This window comes from Capra hircus, chromosome 21 (genome assembly GCF_001704415.2).
Source record: "Capra hircus breed San Clemente chromosome 21, ASM170441v1, whole genome shotgun sequence".
NCBI lineage: Eukaryota > Metazoa > Chordata > Mammalia > Artiodactyla > Bovidae > Capra > Capra hircus.
In genome coordinates, this window is record NC_030828.1 from 67,138,590 (window position 1) to 67,166,174 (window position 27,585).

Below are 27,585 nucleotides of genomic sequence, written 5' to 3' on the forward strand. Positions count from 1 at the left end.
ATGCCACGGGCCCTGGGACTGTATGCTCATCTGGGGCACCAAGACCTTTCCATTGCAACGGCCACTAGAGACGGGCGAGCAGGCCGGGACCTGGGCGATGTTAGCACTGAGACTCTAGGACCATGAAGGACTGAACTCTCGGTGGGAGGGTGGGCTGAGGCGCAGAACTCCATCTAAGGGTGGCACGGAAGACATTTGTCCTGGCCCGAGCCCTGAATGCTTAGAAAGTCTCCTTTGTAACTCGCACCCAGGGCCAGCCTTCTAGTCAGCTTGCGATTCAAGTTGAAGCCACGTGCCTTGTCTTAGAAGCTCAAGCTGAGGATCCAGCAGAGGTGTGAGCAGTCCTGATGTGGGCTTCTGGGGTCCTGATTACAGGAGGAGCTGACTTCATAAAACTGTTTCCAGCTGGACATTTAGGATTTCGATACATCTTATATATGCATCATGCTTCCGCTTACTAATAAAATCTAACCTAACATCTGTAGGGTATGGCTTTCCTTACAAACTGTCCCATCATTGGATGCTGTTAAGGACTGAAGCACAGGTCGTTCAGCTGAAGACCCTGTTTCCTCTGGAATAGCCTCCTGCACGCGAGACCCCAGCAGAAGGAATTGCTAAGTGCTTGGGGCTGACAACAGGGAGAAAACCGCCAGCCACCACCAACAGCTGGGGCGTCTCCTCTTTTAAAAGCTCCCATCACCCCCACCTTGCTTTGTGGGGACATCTGGTCCAGATGCTAAAAGTCAACTCAGAACTGTTATTGATCAAATCACCGGAAAACAAGCCTTCAGTCAGCCTTGGTCTACCTGGTGAGCTCTTTTATTTAATTAACGAAGCTGGTTTTCATTGAAGTATAGTTCATCTACAAAGTTGTGTTAGTTTCAGGTGTACAGCAGTGATTCACATATATAGATATTCAGATGTATAGATTTAATATATATTTAGATTCATTTCCATTACAGGTTATTGAAAAATGTTGACTATAGATCCCTGAGCTATATGGTAGGACCTTGTTGTTGATCTGTTTTATATATACAGTAGTGTGTGTCTGCTAACCCTAAGCTCCTAATTTATCCCTCCCGTGCACCTTTCCCCTTTGGTAACCATAAGTCTGTTTTCTATGTGTGTGGGTCTACTTATGTTTTGCAAATAAGTTCATTTGTATCACTTTTTTTTTAGATTCCAAAGAAGATATGATATATACATATATCACACATATCACATCTTCTTTGAGGAATTAGTCCCTGGAATGCTCATGGACTCCAGATAAAAACACAGCAGTTAACTTTTTTTTTTTTAATTAATTTTTTTTTTTAATTTTAAATCCTTAATTCTTACATGCATACCCAAACATGAACCCCCCTCCCACCTCCCTCCCCATAACATCTCTCTGGGTCATCCCCATGCACCAGCCCCAAGCATGCTGTATCCTACAGCAGTTACTTTAAACTGCTAAAGAAGGCAAAATATTGGAAACCACTTAGATGTGGAGTTCATAAAATGACTAAGGAACTATAACATTCTCGAGTAGAGTGAAATAAGTTTAAAACTATGCTATAGAAAATGTTTCTCCAACTCTGGGGAGGACGAGCTAACGTAAGAGAGCAAAGCCATGGGCTACAGCTCCATGTTACCAGCGATCCAGCAATCCCGAGGCACCGGACCTCTGAGACCACTCCCAAAGCTGCCCAGGGGTCTGGGAGAGAGCATGGAAGCTCACGTCTTTCCCCCATATCTTTGTTGTTCAGTCGCTAAGTCGTGTCCAACTCTTTGTGACCCCATGGTCTGCAGCACGCCAGGCTTCCCTGTCCTTCACCATCTCCCAGAGTTTGCTCAAACTCCTGTCCATTGACTCCATGATGCCATCCAACCATCTCATCCTCTGTGGTCCCCTTCTCCTCCTGCCTTCAATTTTTCCCAACATCAGGGTCTTTTCCAATGAGTCAGCTCATCACATCAGGTAGCCATAGTATTGGGCTTCAGCTTCAGCTTCAGTCCTTCCAATGAATATTCAGGACTGATTTGCTTTAGGATCTCCTTGCAGTCCAACAGACCCTCAAGAGTCTTCTCCAACACCGCAGATCCAAAGCATCAATTCTTCGGTGCTCAGCCTTCTTTACGGTCCAACTCTTACACGCATACATGACTACTGGAAAAACCATAGCTTTGACTAGACAGATCTTTGTCAGCAAAAGGGCTCTGCTTTTTAAAATGCTGTCTAGGTTTGTCATAGCTTTTCTTCTAAGGAGCAAGTGTCTTTAATTTCCTGACTGCAGTCACCATCTACAATGATTCAGCCCTTGTAGAGCCTTGCATTTTCCTGTTCCACTTGAGGCTGTGTCTTCTCTAGGCCTGCTGCTTCGCTACCATCCTGGGGTTTCTCTTCATTCCTTATGGGAGTTTTTTCGGTGCCTCTCCTCTGTTGAATGGGAATTCTGGGACCCCATGTCTTATGTTAGGAGGAAAAGAGAACGACAGAGGATGGACATGGGATTGTGTGAACTCCGGGAGTTGGTGATGGACAGGGAAGCCTGGCATGCTGCAATTCATGGGGTCGCAAAGAGTTGGACAAGACTGAGCGACTGAACTGAACTGAACTGAATGTCTTGTGTTCTGGTGGCTTCCCTGGAAAAAGTCCATCAGAGAGAAATTTTTTTGAGAACTAAACTGTTTGAAGATGCCTTTTCTTCCTTTGTATTTGAATGGCAGTTTACCTGGGTATTGAATTCTAGGTTAAAAGTCATTTTCCTGCAGAATTTTGAAGACCTGACTCGGATGTCTGCTGGCTCTTGTTACAAGGGGGAGCCTGAGACCATTGTGATCCCCATGCGTTGGAGAGATTTGTTCATCCTTAGTGTTCCTTGGGGGTCTTTCTAGGGCGGGGTGCACTTGGGTCCTTCAGCTCTCCAAAGCTTTCCTGTATTATTTCTTTATGAGCTCTGATTTCTTTATTCTAGCCTTTTTGATTGCCTGTTATTCACATGTTGGGTCTTGTGGAGTTTTCTGTTAATTTCCTTTCTCCTACTTTTTTCTAGTTATTGACCTTTTATCCTTATTTTCCTGGGAGAGATCTTCAACTTTATCTTCTAGTCCTTACATTGCATTTTTATTTCTGCCATCATCATATATGTCATTTCTAAGTGTTTTTGTCCCTAGTTTTCCTTTTTTATAACATCTTGTTTTCGTTTCATGAAGGTAATTATTCTGAAATCCATTTCTCTTTGTTGTTGTTCAGTCACTAAGTCATGTCCAGCTCTCTGCCACCCCATGGACTGCAGCATGCCAGCTTCCCTGTCCTTCACTGTCTCCCAGAGTTTGCTCAGACTCGTGTCCACTGAGTCAGTGATGCCATCCAACCTTCTCATCTTCTGTTGCCCACTTATTCTCTTCTCAATCTTTCCTAGCATCAGGGGCTTTTCCAAAGAGTCAGCTGGAAAAGGTGGCCAAAGTATTGGAGCCTGCATCAGGTGGCCAAAGTATTTGGAGCTTCAGCTTCAGCATCAGTCCTTCCAGAGAATATTCAGGGTTGATTTCCTTTAGGATTGATTGACTGGTTTGATCTTCTTGCTGTGGAAGGGACTCTCAAGAGTCTTCTCCAGCACCACAGTTCAGAAGTAGCAATTCTTGGGCACTCAACTTTCTTTATGGTCCAACTCTCACATCCACACATTACTGGAAAAACCAGAGCTTTAACTAGATGAACCTTTGTCGGCAAAGTGATGTCTCTGCTTTTCAATGTACTGTCTAGGTTTGTCATAGCTTTCCTTACAAGGAGCAAGCGTCTTCATTTCATGGCTGTAGCTACAGTCTGCAGTGATTTTGGAGCCCAAGAAAACAAAGCCTGCCACTGTTTCCATTATCTATGTGCTATGAGGTGATGGGACCGGATGCCGTGATCTTAGGTTTTTGAATGTTGAGTTTTAAGCCAGCTTTTTTACTCTCCTCTTTCACCCTCATCAAGAGGTTCTTTAGTTCCTTTTCACTTTCTGCAATTGGAGTGGTGTCATCTGCATATGCTGTTGTCTATTAGGCTGAAATAATGAGTCATCCAGACTCACTCCTCCACTGACTTCTCTGAGTCTTGCCTCATCTGTTTTGGTCATCATTCTTAAATCTTCATTCCAGGTCCCGTTTCTTTTTCCTGAAGTGCATGCTTCAGTCACAGTCTGTTACTGACACTTTCCATTTTTGTTTCTCTGAAAATATTTTCATTTTATTCTCATTTTTGAATGGTAGTTTAACAGAGTATAGAATTCCATGAGCCCTTCATGCCTTGGAGGGCCAGTGGAGCTTGGCAAGCACAGTGGGCGATAGTGGAGGCCTCAGCAGGGGAGTTGAGGGGCTGACTGCAGGGCACTCGCTGGCCTGCTAGGGCCACTGCTGAGGCCTGGAGGTCACAGCAGAGAGCGAGGCCCAGGTGGACCAGGTGTGCACTCAGATCCAGTGGAGACTAGCCTGCACTGGAAGCTACAGTGAGGTCCTGTGCCACCTCGAATGTCCCCAGATGGGGGCCTTGGTACTGGCTGGGTAGAGGGCTGGCCTGTGCCAATGCCTTGGCCTCCAAGATCATGGGCAGAGAACAGGGGTGCTCATTTTTTCCCACCAGTGTGAAATCTGGTCCCTATCAATCAGCCCGTTAGCTTTCTAAGATTTTCATAATGGCCCAAACGCAAGGGATAGTGTTTAAAAATATAAATGATTTTCTTAATCACATTCTGTATTTGTAATGAGTAAATTTTTGAGCTCAGAATTACCAGATTAATGCTTTTAACCTAGTGGCTCAGATGGTAAAGAATCTACCTGCAATACTGGAGACCCAGGTTCGATCCCTGGGTTGGGAAAATCCCCTGGAAAAGAGAATGACAACCTACTCCAGTATTCTTGCCTGGAGAATCCCATGGACAGAGAAGCCTGGCGGGCTACTGTCCATGGTGTTGCAGACAGTTGGACACGACTGAGGGACTAACGCACAAAGAAAGTAAAAAGAGAGACTAATCGAGCCTCAAACTAGTGGTTACTTCTCTGCAAATTTCCTCCATGTCTGGCATACTCATGCTTTGACACTTTGCTTCCTGGTGGAGGAGGCACCGTAGGACACGGCTGCATAGATGAGATAATATGCAGAGCATGCTCTGAGAGTTCTAGTTCATGTTTTCACTGAAGTTCCACATATTTGAAAGCTTGTTTGCAGCCCTGAACTGCAGCTGTGGCCCTTTCTGTATCGCTCCAAATATAGTTATAATCTCTGTAGGAATGCCTGGAGAAGGCTCCTGCATTGCTTGGGTATTAATTGTGTACCCAGACCCAAGAACTGAGCTCTGTCTGCCAGTTTTATAATTTTTAGTCTCAGGAGACACTTGCATCAGTAAACTGTGCACAAATAAAGTATTTTACATTTGTCTGAATGAATTTTATTTTAAGGCTGTGTTAGCAAATTGTTAGCACGTTTACTTTTTAACTTCTCTCCCAAGAATTCTGTGCAGAGGAAGGGCAAACTCTATGTAATGACAAACTGTCAGGGAAATTTAAATGGAGGTAAGTCTTGTTTAGGCCTTAGAAGTAAGAGAGGAACTTCCCTCATGGTCCAGTGGCTAAGACTCTGCGCTCCCAATGCAGGTTGCCTGGGTTCGATCCCTGGTCCGGGAACTACACCCCACATGCTGTGACTAAGTCTCGGTGAAGCAAAATAAACTTAAAAGTAAGAATAAACAAATAAATATTAAAAAAAAAAAAAAACATGTAGGGAAGCAGGCCTCTACCCACTTCAGACCTTGCCTGGACCCTGCCTGGCCTGCATGTGCGTCTGCAAGCACACCACTTGTTACCAGCAAGCCAAGTGGCACTTTAGGTGAGAAAGCAAGTGGGTCTCAGAATCTCTTAAGTTCCTGAGGGCCTGGCCAGCCCCCGGGGTCTAAGAAGGCCTATGACTCACTAGGTAAAACAAACAGCAAGGTAAAAGTTAAAAGAAAAAACCAGAGCTGCATTTTTGCCCTGCAAACTGATGATAATATCCATTTGTGGCCTGAGAATATAAGCAGGAGCCCCCACCATGGCGACTGGAAGTTTCACCCATGGGGTGGGCACCCCACCCAGGACCCTCTCCCAGTTGGGACTATAGATTGCTATTAAGGAGGGAGTTCCCAGCGCTGTTAAGTCTGGATGTAGGTTGTCGGCCCACTTTGGTGACCTATATGCTGTTACTTCTACTGTTTCTATTTCTTTTCCTTTAATGACCATATATTGAGATTAAATCAAATAGTCTTCTGTAAAAAATGTGGTTTCTTTTGTTATCGAACCCTTCAAACCCAAAATGAAGTAAAAATTTTTGGCAAAACATAAACAAAACCAAAATTTTCAAATATATTTTAAAAGGTACTAGCTGATCCCTCTATTCAATCTGAGTTCTTGAATATCTTCAAAGGAGCATCAGCTCTGGAACAGAAAACCTATCAAACTTCAGTCCTTTTTTAGATCCTGGTTTTTCTTAGTGGTATATGAGGAACTCTTTTTTCAACGTTTTTACCTTTTGCAGTTTTAGGGAGGATTTCTTTTCAGCTTGTTTAAAAAGTTGCCTTTTGTGCTAATTTGTGGCTTCTCTACTTCATCAGCTGTAGGGACCACAGGCTTCCAAACAAAATACACCCCTCACAAATCTCACAACAGGAGTTTGATCTGTAACAATTATATAACTTTGTCAAGAACAGCTCTATTAAAAGTGATCATGGCTTTATTCTTTTTAAATATATTTATTTACTTATTTGGCTGCACCCACTCAGGTTCAGGGGCTCTTTAGTTGCAGCATGTGGGATCTAGTACCCAGATCAGGAGTGGAATCCAGGTTTCCAGCATCGGGAGCAGCTGAGTCTTAGCCACTGGACCACCAGGGAAGTCCCTCACATCAATAAGGTGATGGTTTTTATCTCACTGCCTGCCTCAAAACAAGCCCAAAGAACTGAGTTCTCAACCCCAAGCAGGAAGGGCTCTGAGGTTCCTTGGTGTCCTCTCGCTCCCTGGGGTTGGACTCTGTTTTGAAGCCTTGGAAACCAAAAGGCTCACTGCCCTCCTCCCACATAAGTGGGTGGGCTTCCATCCCCACTTCTGGCGGCATCACCTTACACCTAGAGTAAGCACGTCCTCCAGCGGACACACCCCTCCGTCCAAGTCAACCAAGACGCACCAAAGTCGCTGCCTCTAGGCTCCTTCCCTGCCACCCACGTGCATCTTCGTCCCAGAGCTGTCCCCTCCGCCGCCCCCGCAGCACAAACGCCAGGAGGGGACCAGTGTCCAGGGGCCCCTAGTGACCCGCGGGCCCTCTGCCTCCCGGCCCACGGTCGCCGGGTCTTCCTGCGTCCCGGCCTCGCAGAACAGCAGACCACGATCCACGAACAGGCACCAAGTTTCCAAATAAGTGGATTCTGCTCAGCCCAGCCCGGGTCCTGCGCAGGCGGGTCAGCTGCCGGGCGGGAGGCGTGGCCACGCGGGCGGGGGCGGGGTTACCGAGGTGACGTGGTCACCCCGAAAGGAGGCGTGGTTATTGATGGGGCGTGTCATACCGGAAGGGGCGTGGCTGTTGATGGGGCGTGGTCACCCAGCGGGAGGCGTGGTTGTCCAGGAAGGAGGCGTGGTCAGCTCTCATGGCCGCAGGGCCCGCCTCCGCCCGCAGGAATGCACCGCCCCGCCCGCCCCGCCCCCGGCCCCCAACCCTTGCCCCTGGTCTCTCAGTCCGGCTCGGTGGCGTCCTCCCCCGCGGTCTGCGGCCGTCCTTGGAATGCAGGCGGGCCTCACTAACTAGCCGAGTGTGACTTCACAACACGCACGTGTAACAGGACCTCGGGGAGGCCGCGCTCTGGCGTCCGCGCCCCAGGAAGCCCGACCTCATGGGTTGAGGTTCCAGAAAGGCGCCAGAAGCCCTTCCGGGAGGCCGGGGGTTCACTCACCGAGGCCGGGGATGGGATCTGAAGGGATCGCCCCCCACCCCCCGCCGTGGGCTTCCTCAGCGCGCCAATGCCATCCCTCCCCAGGATGCCCTCCGACGACTCGGGGCCTTTATGCCTTTGGGACTGAGCATCTGCCCGCGTCTCACCAGAGGGCATCTGACAATGGGCCCCCACCCTGCCCGCCCGGCCCCCCGCCCCCGATAGATCAGGGCCGGCCCCCCTTTCCCAGGGAACCCCAGGAACCCTCTGAACCCTAGAGTCCCAGACCCAGACCACAGGGTGGTCGCGGATCCTCCCTGCGCCAGTCAGTCGTGGGGACCCTGTGGAGCTGAACACAAAAGTATGGTTTTCTTTGAGAGAGGGAAAAAGAGAAATCTGGAAGTGGGCCGCACAGCTGCTAGAGGCCGCGTTGGGGGAGTCGCTGCGGCTGCCTGTCTCCACTTCCTCCCTCCCAGGTCTGCTTGAAAATTGGAGTCAGCCAACTGCCTGATCTTCCAGGAGGTTTGGAGGGGGGAAGGGAGCGGAGGCCGTGTCCTTGCTGCTCTCTGCTCTTTTCTGCTGACAAGCAAGATGGAGAGGGGGTGGGCAGGTTCTGATGCCTCCTCCCAGCTGCCTGAGTGCCGGCAGGCAGGGACGGCAGTGACAGCAGCCGCAGGAGCATCTGTTTTGGCTGCCGCAGCCTAGGATGGCAGCTCTGGATGTTTGGCAGACTCCTGACTCTGGAGGCAGAGCCAGAGGGTGGAACCCCACCCCCACCTCTGGAAGTCTTCTCAGAGGCCCAGGCCAGAGCCTGTGCCTCCTGTCAGCCTTGCTTAGATTATCTGCAGTGGTTCTGCTGCATACACCCTGATGGCCACAGGTTTGGCTGCTACACATGATGTGGCCTTATGAGCACTGGTGCAGGCGGTGTGGCAATGGGTGGCATGGCTGCCCTCCAGCTGAAGACCACAGCAGCACACCTATCGCCGAACAAGTTAGCCTTGCTCTGGGCACTCCCCTGTCAGACCAGAGGTTAGGACTCTGCACTTCCCCTGCAGGGTCAATCCCTGGCCTAGGAACTGATAATAAGATCCGACATGCTGTGAGGCACAACCAAAAAAGAAAAGTTGGCTTTACTCTGCAATTGCAATAAGGGGAACACAGACCTGGGAGCCATGAAGTTTCTCGGTTGGTTATGGCCTTGCACGAGGCGGTTCTGTTGTTCAGTAGCTCAGTCGTATCAGGCTCTTTTGCAACCCCATGCACTGCAGCACGCCAGGCTTCCCTATCCTTCACTATCTCCCGGAGTTTGCTCAAACTCATGTCCACTGAGTCGATGTGAGTGAGTGTGAGTCCACTGAGTGATGTCATCCAACCGTCTCATCCTCTGTCGTCCACTTCTCCTGTCTTCAGTCTTTCCCAGCATCAGGGCGTTTTCCAATGAGTCCGTTCTTTGCATCAGGTGGCCAAAGTATTGGAGCTTCAGCTTCAGCACAGAGCTGGTTATGGGCTTGTATGAGGTGGTTTTGGTGAAAGTTGAATCGGAAGCAGAGCTTTGCTCTGGATTAGATGCTGTGGGGAAGTGGGGGAAATTACATGCTTGAATATCGAAACACGAAACAACTCGTCTCTGAGGAGGGAAGCCTGTACTTGGTAAAGAAGCATTCATCACTCATAGTAGCTAAGAGTGGAGAGCGTTTGATCATTTTTTGTGGTTTTGAAAGTATTCACACTTTTGTCTGTGTTTGGACCTGATTACAGAGCGCTCTTGTTTTTGTCTTGATCCACATGGGTCACGTCCTGTGAACTTGTTTCTGCTCAGTGGGAGGCCACCGCGGTGTCACTGGGAGAGCCAGGCCGGCACACAGGCAGTAAGTGTGCGTGCGTCTCTGTGGGCTGGGAAGCTGGTGACCCTGTGCTACCACCGCAGGACGTTTGGTACACTCGTGGTCCTCAGTGCCTTTGAAGGTAGACCGCGTGCCTCAGGAGTCTGTCAACACCTGCTCGTAGGCTGTTTCTCTGATCTCCTCCACCTGCCCGGTCTCCCACCCACAGTCCAGACCTGTGGCCTCACGGGGAGGGCCTTATGACTAGTTGATTGAGGAGGAAAAACCTCGCTCCTGGTTTACAGATGGTCCAGAAGTGGATGGCTGCAGCCCTACAGTCCCACCTAGAGGTGGCCCTAAAGGAGAGCGAAGAAAGAAAAGTCTCCCTGTGGTCTTCACTTCAAGCATTCAAGTGCTGGGTTGTTGACCACTTTGCCTGGACTGCAAGGTGGCTAGAAGTATGGGTCTACAGTTGATTAACGGGCAGTTGCTAATGGGTTGGGCTGGAACATCAGAGAGTTGGAAAAAACAAGATTGGAAGACTGGTAATAGGGTGACCTGGGGAAGAAACAGGAGGCTGCACCTCCTTCAACTGTGAAGGTACTTAACCGCATATGAATACCCACCCTCAGGCACCTCTGCAGAGGAGGATCTCAAGAATCAGTTGGGCAAGACAGTCCGTCCTGTGCCTTTCAGCCACTTTAGCCATCCCCCCAGGTGTTTGTTCAGTGGGCCCATGCACGAAGCAACCAAGGCTGCAGGGATGGATGCTACGAATGGCCCCCACATCATGGACTTTGCCTCAAAACATCTGACCCGGCTTCATCACCATCGAGGATCTAACCTGCCTACAGCAGAGACCAACACTGAGCCCCTATTATGGTGTCATCTTCCAAGGGAACACTAGTCACTTGGTGAAAAGTCAATGACATTAGATTTCTTCCACTGGGGAAGGAGCAGCTGCTTGCTGTCCCTGGGGCAGACGTTTATCCTGGATATGGCTTTGCCTTCCTGCCTCTAATGCTTCTGCCAGCACCACCATCACAGATTTGCAGGATGCCTTGTAGACCTTCCTGGTACCCCGCAGAATATTTCTGTGACCAAGGGATTGATTTTACAGCAGAAGAAACAAAGTAATAGGCAATGCCCATGGAACGCAATGGTCCTATTTCTGTGTGCTCACCCGGAAGTCGCTGCGTGATGGGAAGGCAAGATGGCCTCTGAAGACAAGGGCAGCACCAGCTGGGAGACTGCACTCGGAGAGGATGGGGCTCCATCTCACCACTTCCGATGTAACCTTTAATCAGAGGCTAATATTTGGTGCTGTTTTCCCCGCAGTCAGAATACAGGAGTTTGGGAGCTGAGGGGTGGGTGGAGGAACTCTAACTGTTGTACCCCGAGACCAAGTGGGTTCTTTGAGATGCCTCTTGGTACTTCCGTTCCAATAGTAAAAGGTTATCATAAAGCGGTATTAACCCCAAAGTGGCAGAAACCTACACAGGACTCGTATCCTTTGGGAATGAATGCTTGGGTCTTTCTACTGGGTAAAGAACTCTAATCAGCCGAGGTCCAGGCTGAGAGGAAAGAAAACATGAAGCAGATAGGGAATGGAGGATAAAAATCATACTCAAAGTTGCTGGGAGAGTAGATCTTTAATGTTCTTATCACAACAACACAAATGATAATCATGGGAGGTGAGGGATGTGTTATCTAACCGAACTGTGTTAATCATTTTGTATCAATAATATATATGTGTGTGTCAAACCATCACATTGTACACCGTTAATGTGTACACAGCATTACAGTGTTTACTACACAATGTTCTGTGTCAAATATATCTCAATACAACTGGGGGGAAAATCAACTATATCGTCAATGAAATACTAGCAAAGAGAATTTAACAACACATAAAAAGTCTTATACACCATGAACAAGAGGAATTTATTCCTGGAATGCATGAGGGGTTCAACATACAAAAATTAATCCATGTGGGGCTTCCCTGGTGGTCTAACGGTTAAGACTCTGCCCTTCTAACACGGGGGGCGTGGGTTCATTCCTGGTTGGGGAACTAAGATCCCCAGGGCAACAAAGACCCAGTGTAGACAAAATTTAAAAACAAAAAAAATAAATGTATATACCATATTTAATTGATGCCCCAAAAATAATTTAACAAAATTCAAACCCTTTCACTAAAAAAACACTCAACAAACTAGAAATAGAAGGAAATCACCTAAATGTAATAGAAACTGAATATATAAAAGCCCGCAATGAACATTCTACTCAGAGATGAGAGGCTGAAAACTTTCCCTCTAAATCAGGGACAGGCACGGGGCAGAGCTGTCTGCCTTCACCACTTCCGTTCAACACTGTACTGGAATCCTCGCCAGAGCAACGAGGGCAAGTAAAGAGATAAAAGGCACCCAAATTGGGAAGGAAGAAGTCGAAGTATCTCTGTTCACATCATCTTATGTGGAGAAACCGGTAAAGATTCCACGAAAGAAAAACAACTCAGAACTGTTAAGAAGTGGTAAAGTCGACAAAGCGGCAGGATACAGAGTCAACGGACAGAAATCAGTTGCATTGCTATACACTAACAATGAACAATCCAAAAAGGAAATTAAGAAAACAATTCCATTTACAATGCCATCAGAAAGAGCAAAGTACTAGAAATAAACTTAACCAAGGAGGTGAAAAGACCTGTACAAGGAAGATGACAATCCATTGCTAAAAAATGAAAAGACACAAATAAATGGATTCCATCTTTATGACTGGAAGACCTCATATCATTAACACATCAATACTATACAAAGCAATCCATAGATTCAATGCAATCCCTGTAAAAATCCCAATGACATCTTTTCAGAAATAGAAAAACTTATTATAAAATTCATATGGAGTGCCAAGGGATCCCAAACAGCCAAAGCAACCTGGAAAAAGAATAAAGCTGGAAGACATACTTCCTGGTTTCAAAACTGCTACAATACTTTAGTAACCAGAACAGTACAGTACCCGCATAAAAGATAAAATATAGGCCAAAGGTATAGAATAGTCCTAAACCTATGTTTTCATATGTCAAAACTCGGAAACTTTGAATTTGGCAGTGATTTCTTTGAAATGACGCAAAAGGCACAGACAACAAAAGAAAAGCTGGACAATTGGATTTCATGAAAAAATTTGAATTTTGTGCACCAAAATACATTATCAACAGAGTAAAAGGGCAACCCACAGAATGGGAAATAATATTTGCAAATCACATACCTGATACAAAATTAACATCCAGAATATATAGAGACCTCCTAAAATTTAACAATGGAAAAATAACCTGATTCAAAAATGGGCAAAGAGGGACTTCCCTGGTGGTCTAGTGGCTAAGACTCCCAACTCCCAATGCAGGGGGCAAGGGTTTGATCCCTGGGTGGGAACTCAGATCCCGCATGCTACATGCCATGGCTGAAATATAGGAAAAAAAACATCTCCAAAAGTATTCTCAGCATCACCAGTTCCCTGGTGGTCCAGTGGTTAGGACTTGGCGCTTTCCCTGCTGAGGGCCCAGGTTCGATCCCTGGTTAGGGAAGTGAGATCCTGCAACAACAACAAAAAACTTACATCACCTGCAATCTGAATAACACAAACTGAAACCATAACACATTGGCAAGAAAAAGATCTGTCCATGCCGAGTGGTGGGGCAGTTGGAGACTCAGAAGCACTCACCCTTCTTGTGGGTAAGTGACTGTTCCATCATCTTTGGAAACCAGCTTCACATTCCCCAGTTATACCAGGCGGGCACACAGTCTACAACCCGGTCTTATGTGAAGGTCTGGAGATGTGAGCACCCCTTCCCAGCTGTCGAGTCAGGCTGCCACAGTTTCACCGTCCCTCCCCCAGCACAGGGCTTTCAGTACCACAGCACCGTGACGAGGGGCCCTGTCAGCCACTTGCTAACTCACCGAGGCCAGAGGGATGCAGGCAACTTGTAAGGAACGTAAAAAAATTAGAAACTAGAAATGCGGGAAGAGAAAGAAAATCAGGGTGTGAGTCTTTAATTGTGTGCGTGTGCGTGCATATACACCCAGAAAGCTGCTCCATGCATATTCCCGAGGTCACAGGAGCTCACCACGTGGGCCCGGTCATTCGTGTTGACTGGTCATGACCGGTCAGTTAGGAATGCCCCTGGCCTCCAAGCTGGACACCTGGATCTGAGTGGTAGTCCGAGACGAGTCTAGTAATTTAAAGAAAGAAATGGCTGTAAGTTAATTTTTTTCCTGAATCAGGCCTGATATCCAGAGGGCCTGGGATCCAGGGACACAAAACCTCCCCAGAGGCCGCAGCATAAGCTAGTGGAATAAGGCAGGGTGAAGGGGTCGCCCACTTCCAGTCCTGGGGACCCAGCTCTCAGGGCTGGGCGGGGACTGCTGTTCACCTTCCCACTCCCACGGCTCCCCCAGCCACCCCGGGCTTTCTCTGTGAAGCCCACATCTGGTCAGGGAAGGGTCTTGGGTTTTTACCTCTGCTTCAGCCGAAGGGGGCCGCGTGGGACCAAGCTGAGGCCAGGAGAGGCTTCCTGACTGCCACCCCTCCCCCCTCCCTGTGTCTGAACCATCCCCTGGAGAAATGATGATTCCGGAAGCGGGTGAGCGGTGTGAGGTAATACTGCCAGGAGCAGTGACCCCAGGAGAGACGGTCAGAGGAGAGCCGTGGGCTAGCCGGGTTTCAAGGCTCGAAAGGAAGCACCCAGCCACCCCATCCCCAATGTCCAGGGGAAAGGGAAAGCAGTAAGAGACAGGGGCGGTCCCGGCCTAGCCGCCTCCTTGGGGTAAACTAGTTCTCAGGCACTGTGAGGTTCTCAAATATTTCTGTGTGCGTTAAAATCCATTCTTCTAGTCAAACATCATATATAATGTAAACGTAACGCCCAGAGCCTAGTGTAGCCGCCGCTCTTTAACTTTCCTTTAATGGAATTATTTTAGATCTCAGGCAGAGCTTTGTCGTTTTATTTTTTTCTTAGAAAGATGTTCAAATGGCTATAGGCTTCCCTGGTGGCTCAACTGGTAAAGAATCCGCCTGCAATGTGGGAGACCTAGGCTCAATCCCTAAGTTGGGAAGATCCCCTGGGTTACCCACTCCAGTATCCTGGCCAGAACTCCAAGGACTATGTATAGTTCATGGGACCGCAAAGAGTCGAACACGACTGAGCGACTTTCACTTCAAATGGCTAATCTAGGTTCCTAAATTTTAAAAATTGGTTGCAGTGGAGGAGGTAAAATTATTAACTTGTGCAAATAAACACAAGCAACTCATATCAAGGACCAATTTTTTTAATTAAGCCAGTGCAAGAAAGATCTCTACTATCATTACAAAAAGATTCTCCATGTTTTGTTTCTATTTCTTCATGTTTTGTACTGCTGTTAAACTAGGCAGGTATTCAGACAATGTATCCGACTCTGGCAAGACACGAGAAAAAAAAAAAAAAAACAACTTGTAATTGAAAGCACTTCTGCAGAAACAGAGAAAGATGTGGGGCCATGTTCACTCTAGTAACTAACTTGTCCTGGAAAATAACTGAAAAGCAAAGATATGGTATACGGAAACCTTAGGAACTTGGAGCTTAAGTTTTAGAAAGACAAATATCAAAAACTATCGACTTCTAAAGTCATTTTATTTTCACTTAATCGACAGATGGACAGATGCAGAAATCGACTAGATGTCAATTACAAAACTGAAGGCAGAGCTGAGCTATCTCTGCCCCAGCACACAGTTGATTTTTCCCCTCCCAGAGTATACAGTATCCCTTTCAAACCATGGCTACGTATGTCATAACTATATTTAGAAGTACGAAGAGAGGAAAATACTACTGCAATTCAAGGCTGTAAATGACAGGGAAACACATCAGAGCCTCATGGAATGGAAAGCTGAAACATCAGTTCATGTTCCACAATCAATATCAAACGTCAGATGACACTGGAAGGTATTAATTATGACCAAAAAAAAAAATCCTGTAACAAATTCCACTGAAGAAAAGGGTAGGCTTTCTTCATACAGGAGGTAAAAAACTGATTTTTGGTTTCTCCTCCAGCACTGTCAGAAGTAAACACAGTTGCAAAGTTCTCGACAAACATTTAAGAAGCTCTGTGGACAGTCTGAGGCACGGATCTGAGTCAATATATAGAAGTAACCACTTGTTTACAGCGGAATAACTTTCTTAAAAAACGCAGAGGAGCAAAGGGAGCTTCAGAAATCACGAAAAGCGACGAATACAGGCAAGAGGAACCGCCGCGCGTCAGCCGATGAATCTTTCGGACGGCCACGTCTCCTGCGCGTTGGTGGGGACCGCCGGAACCACTTCCTCGGGCGGGGCCAGGGCCTCCATCTCGCGCACCACCTGCGTGAACACCTGGTCCACCATCAGTTTGCTCTTGGCCGTGACCTCCAGGAACGGGCACCGCCACTCGCGGGCCAGCGCGCGGCCCTGAGACGTCAGCACCTGGCGCTGGGCGTCCAGGTCGGCCTTGGTGCCTACGAGCACCAGCGGCACGGCCTTGGGCCCCCGCAGCCGGCCCATGCGCTCGCGCAGCGGCCGCACCGCCTCGAACGAGGCCTCGCTGCACACGCTGTAGAGCACCACGAAGCCGTCGCTGTTCTTGATGTACAGGTCCTTGAGGGTGACCAGGTGATCGGCGCCCACCGTGTCCACGATCTCCAGAAGGGCGGGCGCCGCGTTCACCTCGATCACCTTGCTGAAGAGCTCCTCCACCGACGGCTCGCACTGCTCGGGGAAGCTGCCGCAGGCGAACTGCGTGGCGAGCGCCGTCTTGCCCACCGCCACGCTGCCCAGCAGCACCACCCGGTACCCCTTGGCCGGTCGCAGCCCCAGGCTCGCCATGGCCGAAGCGCGCGGCTGGCGGGACGCGCGGCGGGAGGAATGGCGCGCGGAGGCGGGGGCCTGGCGGGGGCCGAGCGGGGCGGGGGACGGGGAGGGAGGGGCGAGGGGGCGGGGAGGGAGGGGGAGAGGCGAGGGGCGGGGAGGGGCGAGGAGGCGGGGAGGGAGGGGAGGCGGGGGGGCGAGTGGCGGGGAGGGAGGGGAGGGGAGGGGAGGGGAGGGGCGGGGCGGGGAGGGAGGGGAGGGGCGGGGAAGGAGAGGGGCGGGGAAGGAGAGGGGCGGGGAGGGAGGGGGAGGCGGGGGCCGAGTGGCGGGGAGGCAGGGGAGGGGAGGGGAGGGGCGGGGCGGGGAGGGGAGGGGCGGGGCGGGGAGGGGAGGGGCGGGGCGGGGAGGTGAAGGGCGGGGCGGGGAGGGAAGGGAGGCTGGGGGCCGAGTGGCGGGGAGGGACGGCAGGGGCGGGACCCGGGGGCCGGGGCGCGGGCTCCAGCCTGGGCGCGGGTAAGCTAACTCCTCTGCGCACAAGCCCGCCCGCCCCGCCCGGCTCTGCCCGCTGCGGCTCAGAGGCCACCAGCCCCAGACCCTGGGCCCCCGCGCCCCGCCGCCGGCCCCAGTGCCCTCGCCCCGCGCAGCGTCTGCCCCGCCCCCGGCCCGAGCGGCCGGACCCCGGCCTCGCCCACCGGCCGCGCAGCCCCGGCCTCTGTCTCCGCTCGGTCCGAGCTGCCCGGCCCCGCTCCGTCTTCCCCAGGACCCCGCGGGCGGGCGGGCGGGCCGGCGGGGACCCCTCCCTCAGCCCCGGCTCCCTGCCCTCCCTCCGAGGAGAACCCCTTCTGTCCCGGAGCAAATGGTAACCGGGTCCCTTCCACGTCAACCGGGAAATAGCCGCATTTCTTCACATTTCAGATCCAGCCTCATGGCCGGAAGCCAGACTGGCCTCACTCAAAGTCAGGCCCGGAGAGGCGTGCCGCTGTGGCCCCTCTCCAGGCCTGGGGACCCCAGGGAAGAGGTAGCGTGTGAAGGAGCTCAGGCCGAGGGTCCCACGTCACTCCCTCCTGGCCCCCATTCCGTGGTCTGGGCCCCTCATGCCCCTCCCTGCCTTCCTTCGGGCCCCGCAAGCCCCCTCTTGTCACTGAGCGGAGTCCGAGGTCCAACTTTTATAACGTCCAGAACTTCATAAAACGCTGATCACATTTCACTCCCCACTTACACCCTCCTGCCTTTCTGTTGTGCCCTCCTGACTCCATCCCAACCCAGACAAGGAAGCGTGTACCCATTCACCCCGCAGCAGGCAGCCAGGGAAAGCCCTGGGCATCTGCGCTTCGGGGTCATCCAAAGGGGCTCCTCAGGGCTGACTCCCCTGCCCCGGTCATTTTCAAGCTTCTACTCCGGCTGCACAACGGTCTTGCTGTTCCTTGATGTCAGAGGAGAAAGGCTGTGCGGGGATAGAGGGGACAGGGCACGAAGTCCTGGGATTGCACACCTGAGTAAGCCCTGCTCACTGTCTGCTGCAGGCACTCAGGGGCCCGAGGGCTTCAGGAGACCTGCAGGCCTGGGCTAGAAGTGGAGATGAGATAGCCCCTCCCCCTAGGCCTGGGGTACCAATGAATCTCCCCCATTCCAGTGCAGCCTGAGGGGCCACACCCCAAGACTGACAGAGCTGGAGTTTCCTGCCTCCCTGGCAGCACAGACTCAAAGTTTAAGTGACGATAAGACATCCTGCACTTCACTGTCTGTGGTCAGTGACAGAATGTGCTTTTTATAAACAGCACAGAACATCCTTAGTGTATAATATATATATTATAATTATATACTTACTACAACAGACAACTTGATTTCTAAACAGATTTTACAAGACTTATTCTCTGACTGCAGGATAACAAAACTAAACTTTTTTTTTAAAGATAAGCTGCAAATATTCTCCAGAGAAATGCAAGTTCCACAACAGGTTTCAACAACTCCCCTTGGATAACTTTTGAGGGAACTTAGGCAACTCACGGTCAAAACAAGTCACAAAACACACGAGGAAAACTTCACTCTGAGTGACAGCCGTTGGAAACACCAGACAATAAAATCACATCCAGAAACCTGTGGATATTAGTGTTATTAGACATACAAAATAATTATATGTGTTTAAAGATTTAAAAGAAAAGCTTAAAAATATGAGCAAGGAATAAGAGACTATAAACTATGGTCAAGTAATTTAAAAAAATCTCTACCCTTTACCTCCCCCACCCCCTCCCCCCAAAAAATCCTTCAATACTTTGGCCACCTGATGCAAAGAGCAGACTCATTGGAAAAGGCCCTGATGCTGGGAAAGATTGAAAGCAAAAGGAGAAAAGGGCGGCAGAGGATGAGATGGCTGGATAGCATCACCAATTCAACGGACTTGAATCTGAGCAAACTCCAGGAGATGGTGAAGGACAGGGAAGCCTGCTGTGCTGCAGCCCATGGGGTCCCGAAGAGTTGGCTGTAAGTTAACGACCAAACAACAACAAGCCTTCTAGAAATGGAAAATATAATAATTTATGATTTTTCTTAACACAAACACCCATTGATAGGTTAAACAGGAGTTTAAACGTGGTTGAAGAGAGAAATAGAACCAACATTATTCAGAGATGTGAATAATCCCGGGCCGGGTTTTCACCGCACAGCGCCCTGTGCCTGCAGGAGGTAAGGGCTTCTTCAGGCTGCCATGAGACTAACGGACATTCACAGAGTGCCTTAAATTGCCAGTTGGCTGGTCTGAGCCTGTCATTATTATTTGAGGCTTTTAAAACCCTTAACAAAAGTCAGCCAGCCCCGTAGTCCATCTTATTACCATTGCCTCAATGCAGTTAGAGTTCCACTGCTAGCGTGGAGGCCCTCGCTTCCCCTGCCGCCTGAATCACATCCTAATCCACCCCTAGCAAGTCATGACAACTGTGCCACAGGCCAGAGCTCATCACCGGCTCACTCAGCACCAGCAGTCAGGGCCCTGCCGTGGGTCTGAAGGGTGTGTGATGCATCTTAGAATTCTACCCCTAACTTTTGCTTTCTACAGCCTCTTCTGGTACTAACTCTTAATTCAGATTCCCTCCCAAAGCAGAATCTATGACATGGGACTTGGTCTAGTGGGCAAATAGTTCATTTTTGGAAGTGATCACTGGGATCCAGAATGGAGGCCCTGGAAGACAGAGACAGGGAAAGTGCCGGGAATCCCACAGCACGTGTATTTTTGAGTTATTGCTGTGGAGTACTTGAGAAAACGTGTAGGATGTCAGAACTGTCCACTGATGCACAGAAGCCCAGGAGGCATGTATCCACTGGCACCCATTCCTTACGGCTCCAGGGTTGCCCTGCAGACTCCCTCTCCCGGGGTGCACGTGTGTCCAGGAGGTTGAGTGAACTCCAGAAGCATCCCAAGCAGCAGCAGTAGAGACCCAGGGGTGTGCAGTGCAGCTGAGGCACGTGGCAGCCAGGCCCCACCCGCACAACCAGATGGTTGCTGTAGCCATGGCTGGGACAAGAAAGTGGACCCAGAGCACATGAGTCTAGAGCATAAAGGACAACCGATTCGGCTCTACTTACTTTTAAATCGAAGTTTAGTTGCTTTACAGTGTGGTGCCAGTATCTGTGGTATAGCAAAGCGACTCAGTTATACACATATATATTCTTTTAAAACTCATTTCCCATTATGATTTACCCCAGGAGACTGGATATAGTTTCCTGTGATATATAATAGGACCTTGTTGTTTTATGGTTTTGTTTATCCATCCTAAATGTAATGATTTGCATCTACCAACCCCAAATTCCCAGCTCATCCCTCTCCCTCCTCCCTTCCCCCTTCACAACTCTAAGTGTGATCTCTGTATATGTGGGATTCAGTTCTAATTGCTGAGAATACCTCATTGTGGGGGTGTGTGTGTAGGAACATAGTATCTGCAAACAACGAGGAGACTATTACTTATTTCCTTTTCTTATTTTATTGCTTTAGCAAATATAACGATATTGAACCAAAATAACAATATTGAACCAAAGGGGTAATTGCTGGCATCCCTCCACATTTCTGAACAGAAATGTCTTTACATTGCATGAGTGATATGATGTATGGTTGTGTACTCTGATATTTTTTACCGTAAGAGAAAGTTATTGTCTATGTACACCTTAGCATTTTTACTGGGAACAGCGGCAGTTTTTTGTTAGTTTTGGTTTTGGTTTTTTGGACTCTGACAAATTGATAAGGTTTTTCTTCTTTACTTTTGAGAATTTAATGACTGTAAGTTGATGGATTTCCTGTTGATGAATCATTCTGTTTCTCACCTCCTCTCTTACCACTTTTCTCGCTGCCTTCTAGAGACAATGACCTGTTCCTCGGGCAGGACAATCTCTTTTTCCCATCACAGAATTTTCATATTCGCTCTTCTCTCCCCCTTGAATTCTGTTCCTCAGATGTCTGCGTGGCTCACTCCTCATTGTTTAGAAAATTTATTGGCTGCACCAGGTCTTAGCTGCGGCGTGCAGGCTCTTATTTGTGCGTGCAGGATCTATTTCCTTGCTGTTGTCGGTCAGTCACTCAGCCATGTCCAACTCTTTGCAACTCCACTGACTGCAGCAGGCCAGGCTTCACTGTCCTTCACTATCTCCCAGAGTTTGATCAAACCCATGTCCACTGAGTTCAGTGATGCCATCCAACCATCTCATCCTCTGCAACCCTCTTCTCCTCCTGCCCTCAATCTTTCCCAGCATCAGGGTGTTTTCCAATGAGTTGGCTCTTCACATTAAGTGGCCAAAATTGTGGAGCTTTGGATTCAGCATCAGTTCTTCTGTGAATATTCAGGACTGATTTCCTTTAGGATTGACTGGTTTGATCTCCTTGCAGTCCAAGGGACACTCAAGAGTCTTCTCTAGCTCCACAGCTCAAAAGCATCAATTCTTCGTCCCTAACCAGGGATTGAACCTGGGCCCCCTGCATTGGCAGTATGTAATCTGAACCACTTGGAGAAGGCGATGGCACCCCACGCCCAGTGCTCTTGCCTGGAAAATCGCATGGATGGAGGAGCCTGGTGCGCTGCAGTCCATGGGGTCGCGAAGAGTCAGACACGACTGAGCGACTTCACTTTCAATTTTCACTTTCATGCATTGGAGAAGGAAATGGCAACCCACTCTCGTGTTCTTGCCTGGAGAATCCCAGGGATGGGGGAGCCTGGTGGGCTGCCATCTATGGGGTCGCACAGAGTCAGACACGAGTGAAGCGACTTAGCAGCAGCAGCAGCAGCAGTCTGAACCACTAGACCACCAGGGAAGTCCCTTACTCCATCCATTTTATTTAAGTCCCTTTCTCAAATATCACTTACTGAAAGGGGTCTTCCCTTATCGCTTTAGTAAGTTACAGGTGGAATGGTATCCCCCCAAATCCATGTGTTGAAGTTTTAGCCTTCAATACTTCAGAATGTGACTTTTTTTGGAAATAAGGTTTTTTTCAGATATAATCAGTTACGATGAGGTGCTGCTTGAGCAGGTTGAGCCCCAGCTCTAGGATGACTGGTGCCTCATGAAAGGGGACACGTGGGCCCACATGCAGACAGGAAGAGCGGCACACACAGAGGAGGGCAGAGACAGGGCGGAGTTTCTGCAGCCTAGGACGCCACAGACTGCTAGAAAATCACTAAGAATTGAGGGAAAGGCATGGAACGAATTCCTCCTCACAGCCCACGGAAGGAATGAACCCTGCCAACACCCTGATCTGAGGGTTCTGGCCTCCAGACTGTGAGATTGTAAGTTTCCGTGTGAGTCACCCAGTTAACAGCAGCCCAGGGAACTAACACCTTAACCTGTAAGAGGGCTGGGGCTTCAGCCCAGGAATTTGGGGGGATACAACTCCACCTGCCGTGAACCCACAGCTCACTGCCCTGCTGAGCTCCTTTGGGCTGCTATGACAGAACCCCAGAGACTGGGGATTCATCGCTCACGTTGCTGGAGACTGGGAAATCTGAGGCCGAGGCACCAGCAGACTCAGCAAAGAGACGCTTCCTGGCTCATTCGGAACTGTTTTCTTGCTGAGTCCTCCTGTGGTGGAAGGGCCAGGGAGCTTGGGCAGGGGTGGGAGGGGTCCATTTTATAAAGACGCTAATTCCGTCCATGAGACTCCTCTCTCAGGACCTAATCACCCCCAAAGGCCCCACCTCCAAGCACCTTCACCGTGGGGGTTAGGTGTCAACGCATGAACTTGGAGGAAGGTGGTATGCAAATTATATGATATGAAATTGATTGTTTATTGTTTCCCTCATTACAATGCGTCTCCCATGAGGGCAGAAACACTATATTACTGAACCTACTGTGCGTCGGGCAGTGACCCCCACACAGTAGGTGCTCCACAACTACAGTCCTCCTCTGATACTTGCTTTGAAATATTTGTTCCAACACCACTTAACAATTAGGAAACAGTTCGAGCATAATGTGAATTTTGCATTTTGTGTGGTTTTGTTTACAAGAAACCCTACATGAACACAGAAAACTCCACCAGCTGAACTGAGGTGTGTAGGAAAACACACTCACATACTTCAGATGTCTCCCAGTTTCCTTCTAACCCTCATCCACACTGCAGTTACGACCTTCCAACCACCTCACCAATACCTCAGAAGCTGCAACCCTTCTGACGCCTGCTTCCACAAGCAAACTTCAAACTTCAGATAAAGAATCAAGCTTCAGATAAAGAATCATACCTTTTGCAGTGAAAAAAAAAAAAAAGTGAAAGTGTTAGTTGCTCACTCGTGTCCCGTTCTTTTCAACTCCATGGACAGTAGCCCACCCAGCTCCTCTGTCCATGGGATTCTCCACGCCAGAATACTGGAGCGGTTGCCATTTCCTTCTTCAGGGGCTCGAACCCAGGTCTCCTGCATGCAAGAGTGTTCTTTATCATCTGAGCCATCGGGAAGCCCCCTTTGTAGTACTTATGTCTTTTTTAAAAAGCAATTTAACTTGTACAACTGTGCTAACCTCTTTCTTACTAGGTTCCCATCTTTATTAATTTTCGCCTGTGCTGGGTCTCCATTGCTGAATGCGGGCCTTCTCTAGCTGCAGCGGCGCCTCTTGTTGTGGAGCACAGGCCCAGTAGGGGCTGGGTGTGGGCTTAGTCGCCCCACGGCGGGTGGGAGCTCCCCTGACCCGGGATCGAGCCTGGGTCCTCTGCACTGGCAGACAGCTTCTTAACCACTGGCCCCACCGGGGAAGTCCCAGCTCCCAGCCTTTTAAAACTGTACCGCTGGTGAAGCATTTTGAGTATCCTCCCCTAACCTCATTTTCCCCATAAGTCCTGTATTTTTTATTATGCAATTTTGTATGACACCCTGAATTTTAAGAATGCTTCTGATACATCATAGCTAAACGGACCATATTTGTTGAATAGTTGAATAAATGCTTGCCTTTCTGAGTGAAACCCCAATTTATCCTGTTTTGTTTTTTTTTTCAGTATACTAATGAAATAACTTTGCTAATTGCTTGTTGAGGCTGTTTGCATGCAAAAGACTGTATAGAATCATACAGGATAAGGCAGTGGTTAATGCAGAGGTGTGAAAGAACCCAGTAAGTGACATCTCATTACTCTTGCCCAAGACCCAAACGCTCAAGAGATAGGACAAAGGAGACTCAAGAACATGTATATAAAATTGTACCTTATTACAGATGATGTCTGGGCCGGAACAGATGGCTGGCTTTAGCAGACTAAACGAAATCACCTTCCTAACCCTAAACTGGGGCTTTCCAGGTGGCTCAGTGGTAAAGAATCCACCTGCAATGCAGGAGACGTGGGTTCGATCCTTGGGTTGGGAAGATTCCCTGAAGAAGAAAAGGCAACTCACTCCAGTATTCTTGCTTAGGCAATCCCATGGACAGAGGAGGCTGGCAGGCTACGGGGTTGCCCCGAGTTGGACGCGACCTAGCAACTAAACAGCAACCCTAAATTTGAGTGCCACGTTTGGACTCTCCCACCCAAGGCTGGGCAGCCCCGCGAAACTACCGGCCACCCCTGTGGAAGCGGCCCCTTGAAACTCATGGCGGGAAATCGCAGATAGCAAAGCTCGTGCCGCATTCCAGGTGCCTGCTCCCCAAACTCCTGGCCTGATTTTATTATCTAGGTGGTGTTGCTTCTGGGCGCCTTTTAACATCTCTGAGCCTTTGGTCCTAGGCCAGAGAGAATCACTCTGACCCCCAAGTCTGGATGCAACCGGAGGAGCCATGTTCTCAGCACCTCTAGGCACAGGGAAGGACAGCATCCCCGGAACGAAGCAGCTGCCGATGGCCTCTTCGGAGAACTGCACGCCCCTCTGGGAGCAGGAAACAAAGGCGCCCTCTGGCGCCCTCTGGGACCATCGCAGCCATGCTGGCCGCCTCTGTGGTGGGTCTGCTAGAGAAGACAAACGCGGGCGCAGCCACTGCAAAGCAGAAGTGGTTACTCCCTTTTCCGCAATTAAGTAGCTTAGGTGACTGGAAAAAAATCTGCTGAGACTAGGGATTCTGAATGAGCTATTACAAAATCCTTCCTTGCACAGCTGCGGTGGTGGGGAAGAGAAAATGACCCAAACAAAGAAGCTGCTGAAACTGGGGGTGGGGGAAGCCGTATTTTCAATCTTGGTAACCAAGAGCCTCGGGTGTCATGGAGAACAGAGACAAGACTGTGAGCTTTTAGAAAGTTGCCACTTAGAACCGAGACTCCCACACAAAGGCCGCGTCCTAGAAGGTCCAGATCCTCAGTGAATAAATGAATTCAAATATTTTCAAACTATCAGCAAAAGGAGATGAGAAAGAAAATTTCCTATCCTGGGCCCTTCCTAGGACAAAATCTTCCCTAAAATTTGTAATGAGAGCTGAGGCCTGGGGGCGGAAGGCAGGGTATGGGTGGGATTTAAACTGAGCATCCCTTTGAGGTCCTGGAAACAGCCAGCTGAAAAACGAACACGAAGGAGCCCAGGCTGGCAGTTCCTTCAAGAGCCTAGAAGCAATATAAGCCTGCCTGTCTGGAGGGACACACCTTCAGTGGGGATCTCTCCTGATCTTCTCAGATAAAGCTCATGGTCCAAAGTTCCAGAACAGACAAGGGAACAAGTCACCACAGGCAAGAGCCAGCACAAACGGTCTAATGTTCAGGCAGTAGGATTACCAGATCAAAGACATATGATAAACATGTTTTAAAAACAAAAACAGATCAGAGATACGAGAAAAATTGTGATACTGAGGCAGGAGGTTGATCCCTCCCACCACCAGGATAAAGCGATAGGAGAGTCACTCCCTGTGGACGAAAACTCCAAGACGAGAATAGCAGGACAGTTAAGGAGGAGGCTGGGCCCTGCACAGACCACGCATTTCTCTATCTTGGTCACGAGACCTCCCCAACTAGACATGTGCAGAAAAGCTCCACGGAGGTCAAAGCGGCGTGATGCCAAGTGATGCCGACTACCCACAGGCGTCTTCCGTGAAATCCATCTTGGCTGAGAGCTGTGTGTGCTCATATGGGAGGATCCTGAGGCATACCAAATGTGGACTCTGAACCAGGCAAATTCAGAGATTGGCCAGGGCTCCCCTGGGGGCTCAGTTTTAAAGAATCCGCCTGCCAACACAGGAGACTTGGGTTCGATCCCTGATCCAGGAAGATCTCACATGGCACGGAGCAACTAAGCCTGAGTGTGTGTGTAAGTCGCTTCTGTGATGCCCAACTCTGCAAGCCTTCAGTCACGTTCAACTCTGCAGCCCACCAGTCTCCTCCATCCATGGGATTCTCCAGGCAAGAACACTGGAGTGGCTTGCACTGCCCTTCTCCAGGGGCTCTTCCCAACCCAGGGATCGGACCCACGTCTCTTACGTCTCCTGCATTGGTAGGCAAGTTCTTTACCATTACAGCCACGTGGGAAGCCCTAACCAAGCCTGTGGGCCACAACTACTGAGGCTGTGCTCCAGAGCCCAGGCTGCGATACAGGGGAAGCCACGGCAATGAGGAGCGAGAGAGCAGCCCCCGCTCGCTGCAGCTAGAGAAAGCCCACACACAGCGACAAAGACCCAGTGCAGCCAAAAATGATAAATAATTTTGAAAATGGTTGGCCTAAGGAAAACAGGAAGAAATGCCCCATAAAAGTGATTCAATCTGCCACAGGGGCTTGACTCAAGGGCTCTCTTGAGTCTGTCCGTGAGTCTATCCACACATACTCCACTCTTTTTCCTCCTAATAAATACTTGTTTCACTAATTCCCATCTTTGTGCAAGCTTTTTTTCTGCCAAGTCAAAGAGTCAGGCCCTTGTCACTGACCATTGGTCCAGGGGCTAGGATTTGGTGCCCTCACCACCTAGACCTGACCTCAGTCTCTGGCCGGGAGCTGGAGCCCCGCTTCAAGCCACTGCAGGCTGAGCCCATTCCAGATCAACACTAAATAAAAACACTGGCTTTCACAAAATACAGTTACCAAGGTAAGCGGCATCGAGAACTGACCTCGCTATCTCAGCCTGTGTTCAAGGCTGCAGGCCACTCCTGCCCTTCCCTTCCTGACGACCTGCCCTGTGGACTTGAAGCACCAGCATCAGTCCGGGAGACCCCCACAAGAGCCCCCACTACAGCCATCTTGCCTGAGTCCTCCTCAGATAAGACCTGGACACGCAGCTGCCTGGCCCTGACAGGGGCCCTGGCTGGAGTAAGGAGCACGGTCTCTTCCCGGTGCCGAGTCCTTCCCTCCAAGGTCGCTGCCCGGCAGTCTGGCCTCTCTCGACAGAGTCAGGTTAGGAAAGCATCATCGCAGCCACTGAATACTATATATGTATTCAGAACATGTCAACTAGAGCCAAGACATCGTTTCTAACTGAGTTTGCTCTTAAATAAACATGCGTGAGAGAAAACAGACAGAAGTGCTACCTGGGTTTGCAGTGACTTGCTTAAAGGAAGCTTTATCCATTCTAAAGCAAACCGTGAGTTGCCTTTCCTTTTTCTCCCTGGAAACGTTGTCAGCAAGGA

The 27,585-nt window shown here is 49.5% G+C and overlaps 1 protein-coding gene and 1 non-coding gene across 2 annotated transcripts; one reads left to right on the forward strand and one right to left on the reverse strand.

Moving 5' to 3' along the window:
• Positions 13,244-13,316, forward strand: TRNAE-UUC. The gene has a single exon. It is a non-coding gene; the product is annotated as a tRNA-Glu (tRNA).
• Positions 15,042-16,701, reverse strand: LOC108638534 (ras-related protein Rap-2c-like). The gene has a single exon (XM_018066551.1). The coding sequence runs from the start codon at positions 16,620-16,622 to the stop codon at positions 16,020-16,022; it is 603 nt and encodes a 200-aa protein (XP_017922040.1). The 5' UTR covers positions 16,623-16,701; the 3' UTR covers positions 15,042-16,019.